This window comes from Gavia stellata, chromosome 5 (genome assembly GCF_030936135.1).
Source record: "Gavia stellata isolate bGavSte3 chromosome 5, bGavSte3.hap2, whole genome shotgun sequence".
In the NCBI taxonomy this organism is placed as follows: domain Eukaryota; kingdom Metazoa; phylum Chordata; class Aves; order Gaviiformes; family Gaviidae; genus Gavia; species Gavia stellata.
Genome location: NC_082598.1, coordinates 42,941,100 through 42,947,099, shown reverse-complemented (window position 1 = coordinate 42,947,099; position 6,000 = coordinate 42,941,100). Strand labels below are relative to the sequence as shown.

The window sequence follows — 6,000 nt, the reverse complement described above, 5'->3', positions numbered from 1 at the left end:
GGAATAGAAAATGCCAACCATGCACAGTTATATTACTGCAAGATTTGAGTACCACATGCAAGACAAAGAAAAGGTCAGAACATACCAAAGTAGCAATGGTTAAGAAATTAGTAAAGTTTTCACAGTGTTTCATACAGCCTTTTACTTTAACACAAGTGCATCACTTACCACCACTATTGCTCAGACATTTTAAAACATCTCTTGGCCATGCAGATCAGTTTGAGAAGAAAACAGCAAATTACACTTCTTAGGCATTTTTAGACATTAAGTACAACTTATAATTTTATTTTTATATTTAGTCTTATCAAACAGATGTTTTCAAGATATAATCATTCTAAGTGTTGGGCTTTAACATTCCTTCCAATTTTGTTGGATCCCAAGCGCTAAATGCCCAAAGAACTGGCCAAGTATCCAAAGCTAAGCTTTGTTCAAATAGCCAAGTTATTACATAAACAGAAGGTATAAGGAATTTTTTATTGGCACTCCTAAATTTCTTCCTTCCTAACCTTGAGATGATCCTAACCTTGAGATGGTTGAATTTTATTCAGTTGTTCACATACATCTTTGCCTCCTGGAAACATTACTCTACTTGGGTGATTTATGAAGAATTAGAACTAGACTCAAGAACACCACTGACATTTTTTTTTCTCTGTTCAAAGAACGAAATATACATTTTTTTCCCCACTTGGCAAATTCTATTTGACGCCACATCACCACCACTCAACATTAACTCATAAAACAGAGACTTACTCCACTGTCAGACACAGCAGGGGAAAAATGTCCAGAGGATAAATGGGAGGCTCTTTATCAGATATAATTGCTTGCTCATAAGGAGAGAATCCAGCTTCCCCTTAGTTATTCTTTCATAAATTAATAATTTGTTAAAATCATAGTCACAAGAATTTTAGCTATTACACAAAATTCAAGTTTAAAAAAACAAGAATAAATTAGTTACAGCCTTGTAAACAATTGTTCATTTATGTAACGTACTTCGGGAAAAAAAGTTCCTCTATATAATAAATCAGACAGTACAAGGCACACATCACACTTAAGAATCCAAAGTGATAAAACCAGCAGATGCCTTCATCATCTTTGTTCGCTGGTATAATTGTGCTATAGACACTGTAAAAATATGTAGATTTTTGTTGACATTACAGTCATTTGAAAATATTTCATGACTGTGCTTTTTATGGTAAATTATTTGTGCTATTTTACAGTACAGTATGATTTGAGGCTCTTGGAATAAATCTTCTCAAATGTTCTCTACAAAGCTGCCGGGGAAAAGGCCAGTTTTTCCATTTCGTTGCAGAGTGCCTTTGAACCAGCCATCCTCACGTTTTTTGTGTACAAAAACAATGTCACCTTCCTTAAGTTCAAGTTCTGCTTCACTCTGAGGAGGGTAGGATACCACAACCCTGTACCTGTGTAATTAGAAAAACACACCTTAGTTTAGGTTCTTTTTTTTTATTTAAACCAATGCTTTCAAAAATATTCCTGTGCATGTTAAAACTTATCAAAACAGGAAACTGCCTAGAACTGTTTGCTGACTACATAACAAAAGTTATGTACATCTTGAACAGAAAATGACAATAGCAACATAATGAATTTAAGTCAAATGTACGCATCTGTTATCAAGTTTTTTTCACCAAGATGCCAATAAAAATACATAAAATGGTTAAATAACAGGAGAAAATTGTAAACATATTTTTGGATATAAATTTGCAGACTCTTCCAGACAGTGTGACTCAAAAATAATCAAAGCATTCACACCAGTAACTGGGCATGATTTTACGACTGTATGTTTTAATATGATGTTATCCCAGGGAAGTCTCTTAAGAAAAGGCACAGAACAAAAAGAGCTCAACAAAACCTATTAATTTGTGTTGTTGTTTTAAATTATTTTTGTTTCTCTTAGAAGCTTTTCAGGATAGAATGCATGACATCTTATTTGGACACAGTTGCACAATTTGTGTACTACTGTATTAAAAATAAACATTTTGAAAAGTGTTCAACAATTTTCTTAAGTACCTGATACAAAAAAAAAGTATATTTTTTCAGTTTTTCACAGTAAAATCACTTTTCAAATATCAGCACGTTAAAAAGAGGCTACAATCTTCTATCTCTGTTTTTAAACATGTATAACACCACTCAATCTCTTTTACTACAGTTTAAGTTCACATCAACCTAAAATTTAAGTGTTAACAGCTCTGTAGACAATTGTGCCAACTTCTTGATCAAGTTTTCTGATAGATAATGTAACTCAGATATTGTAACACAACCGATAACGTCTGCATGTTAAAATCAAATAGAATCCATGGCTGACTGTAGAATTCAAAAGCTTCGAAGCTTAAGAGCCTTAAATATAGTGCTAGGAGATCTGTTGGACAAAATCTAATTTCCAGTTAATCAGAACACTTTGCACTCATGAAGATTGCATATTACTTAATAGATTAAGAAAATTATTAACTTAATAATCTTAAGTTAATTTATTAATTTACTAGATTAAGATAATATATTAACAATCTGATGAAAACACAAAGTAACAGGATGCTTCTAGTAAAGGATGGAATACCAACTATAGCTCAATACACACATAATAATAATATAAGTTAATTCTGTAATACTGAATCGGAGAAAGATACTGTATTATAGTAGTACATTTTGCTTAAGAACATATAAACCAAAAATGAAGTCTGTCCATATAGTTAAAAGTATTCAGAAAAGAGTAGCAGCACTGTGTAAATAATTCAAGTCTCTTGGGAAATCTATGTATAACAAATCATATTAGGACTTAATCCATTGTCAAATGTTATTTATTAGTGACTTATAAACTATGACTTTGTTTCAGTTATGACCATCCCCAGACTTCAGAGCACAGGAATTATTAGATTAATGCTTCATAGAAGTTACCAAGCCAATTACAAGATTCATCAGCTTCAGAATGAAGAAGCAAGAACTGCAATAAAGCTGTGAAGAACTTCTATTGTAATAAACAGGTTACTTTCAGGCTGAAAATTAACCAGCATGCTACATAACACACACATAGCACTAGTTTTATCCAAAAGAAAGCCCATTAAAAAATGGGTTTCAGGAAAGAATACCTGCCTTACTTACCTTGCATTCTGTCAAATGCTGCCCTGTAAACACTTGACTTTAAATACACTTGGTTTCAGTTTCTAATGCTGTCCGTCAGTAAACTCTGCGCTCTCCAGAATCGATAGTCTGTTCTTTCCCTAGCTTCTGCTGCTGCCTCCTGAGTGTTAAAACCAACAGCTTTGCCAAAACCCATCTTCTCTTTGCCCTCTCTAGAGGATCACCAACTTGCACAGAAATACTGTTCTCCTGAGCTTTCCATACAGTTTTGAACTTCCTCAACCCTGCAGTAATTTAGTACTTCTCGTTAACTTTTAGCTGCCTGACTACTTTGATACCCATCTTGCACAACACTCCTGGTGTTAAAAAGCTATTTTACTATATTTTTCAATGTTTAATGAGAAGAAACCCATCAGGCTTTGTACCTTTAAATCACATCTCCTTCTTCTTTTGTTACAACAAGCCATCAAATTTTATGCCACATTTTACAAACTGTATTTGCCCAAACAGTGGTGATCAGATCCAGACTCATCACATATTCACAGAGCTGTCTGTTCAGATCACCTTCGATCAGCTATGGAACAAAAACTATTCTTCCATTACCTATTTCATCATCTACAACATACTGCCAAAACTACCAATTTCATGCAGAGTAAAAAGCTTATGCTTCAGCTCATAAGTTCGTTGCCAGGTCCCTGGAGAGAAATAATCACATTTACTAACTGTGACCTATGTTTTGGAAAAACATGTTCACTCCCACATGTTTGAATCTGCCAAAACACTTCCTTGTTTATCTCCCTATTCAGTATTTGCAAGTGTTTTCAATGTCTGAAGGTCAAATTTGTGGATCTTTTGTGGTCACCTAATCTATAATATTTTACATGCACCTAAGATGCACAGTATGCATTTTCTTCTTTCTACTTTCTTTGACTGTCTTACGGTATTTTTTGTTAATTTTCAAAATATTATCCTAATTCTTTTTAATCAGCTAGTGATAAAATATTAGCATTATAAAAATAAAAGAACTTTAGCTTCCCAGAAGCAGCCACTGTACTTGCCATCAGTTCTTTCCTGATATTCCTAATGTGTCTGGCTGTATCCCACAGTGCTCTTGCACTTTGTAGTTGTGAATTATTTTTTTTTGGGGGGTGGTGGTGGGGGTGGTGGTGGTGGTGGTCTGTCTTCACATTTCTCCATGCTACTTCTCATTTTTAATATTGGCCTTTCTCACACTTTTCAGTAACATGAAAAAAATTTTATCTTTCCTATGTTTCTCCCTTTCTTCATTCATTCTGTTTCACTAGATACAAAATACTTCCTAGCTATTTGTGGTTGATTTTTGGACAATTATCTGTAGTTTTCCTGATCACAATATTTTCTCATCTGCAGAAAATTTTAGCTGAGGAAAACACAGAAAGTTGGAATTACTATTATTACACAAGTTAAATTCATACTTATTATTCAACTTCTTGCTTTAGTTTCTTTTTCTAACGTTTTCAACTTTTACTTTTCAGCTCACCTGCTGCTGGGCAGCTCTCCCGTCTGCTGAGTAGGCACCTTGAATCCTACAGATAATCAATGCCCATCTAGGGCAGATTGAGTCTCAGCATTTAATTAATAGTATTAAATGCTGACCAATGCGATAAAACCTGCTGCCCTCTAAAGCCACTGGCCTACTCACTGGAAGCAGATGTTACACCAGTAATTTTGTGGTGGATAAAATGACTTAGGGTCACTTTAATCACAGAACAAAGCTACTGTAACTGGATGAAGGATTCATACTCTAGTTTAGGATATGCAGTGATGTATATTTAGGTTCAACTTCAGGTCTTTAATACCACTGTGGGGTGCTGGGAAGTTTATTATTACAGTGCTGTATATATACGGTAAAACTTAAGGCTATTTAATCAATGTTTCCCTCTAAAAGAGAAAGCTCACGGAAAAAGCTTGAAATATTCTTTTACCTCTTGACATGGAAAAAACTAAACCCCTCAGATAACCAAATTACTCTGTTTTCATAGCATAACATGTCTCCCTTTAGGAATTGTAGGGAGTTGGGTCTACCTTTTTAATGAGAAGACAGTGATCCTTGGCCCTGTCAGTGCTGCATCAATACAAGAAATCACAACACCCCGAGACAACTTGTGCCTTGGCTGGAGAATCAGAAGAAATGACTGAACACCATTGCAAAATCTCAGGTGACAGGAATTCTCCAAACTGCTCCAAACTGGAAGCAAGGCTTGGCTGAAATTTCTTTTTAACTTCTCTGTTCCTTCTGTACAAGGAACATATGAAGAACCATGGACCACAGTGAGCAACCAGCCTAGTTCACAGAAGAAGAGTGAATATAGGAATGGAACTAAATTACTGGTTTGCTACAGAGAAGACCTGCAATAGTAAGATGGAAGGGAATGTCATCATCTTCCCTTCCTTTAGAGAAATGGCCACTGGTATTAAGTATACATCTGCAGATCCGTGCCACAAAGAGCTTGTTTGCTGTCAAACAAATCAAATGCCCATCCATTTATTCTGTATAATTCGAAATAAGTTCATAATTTTTACTTCCAATTTTCTGTAGAACATACAGGAAAGAGGTACTCTAAGACAACTTGCAATTGTAGTGAATGGAGAAACAGTGGGATTAGAATAAGAATTTGCTATTGTGTCTTAAAGGAAGCAAGGACTTCAGGGAAAACTCTGTACCCAAACCAGGAACATTTTCAAGTGCTTTTCAGAGTTGAGCCAGCTACTTTTGCTCCTAATTCACGCAGAATAATCAGCAGAATCTGACTGCTGAATCCTCTAGTCACCTTTGAAAACAAAACTTGAACACTAATAATTATACTGCAAAGCCAGAGTCAGAACAGCAAGAGTACTGTTTCTCTTTCCAGACAGATCATAGCCTGT

At 35.0% G+C, this 6,000-nt stretch overlaps 1 protein-coding gene across 1 annotated transcript in view; it reads right to left on the bottom strand.

The window, feature by feature from the left end:
• Nucleotides 1-1,200: 1,200 nt before the first annotated feature.
• The window catches only part of SH3RF1 (SH3 domain containing ring finger 1), an 83,491-nt gene continuing 78,691 nt past the window's right edge, over nt 1,201-6,000 (bottom strand). The window contains exon 11 of the mRNA XM_009809528.2: nt 1,201-1,421. Within this exon, the coding sequence (XP_009807830.2) occupies nt 1,253-1,421 (169 nt within the window). The 3' untranslated portion in view covers nt 1,201-1,252. The remainder of the gene's footprint in view (nt 1,422-6,000) is intronic.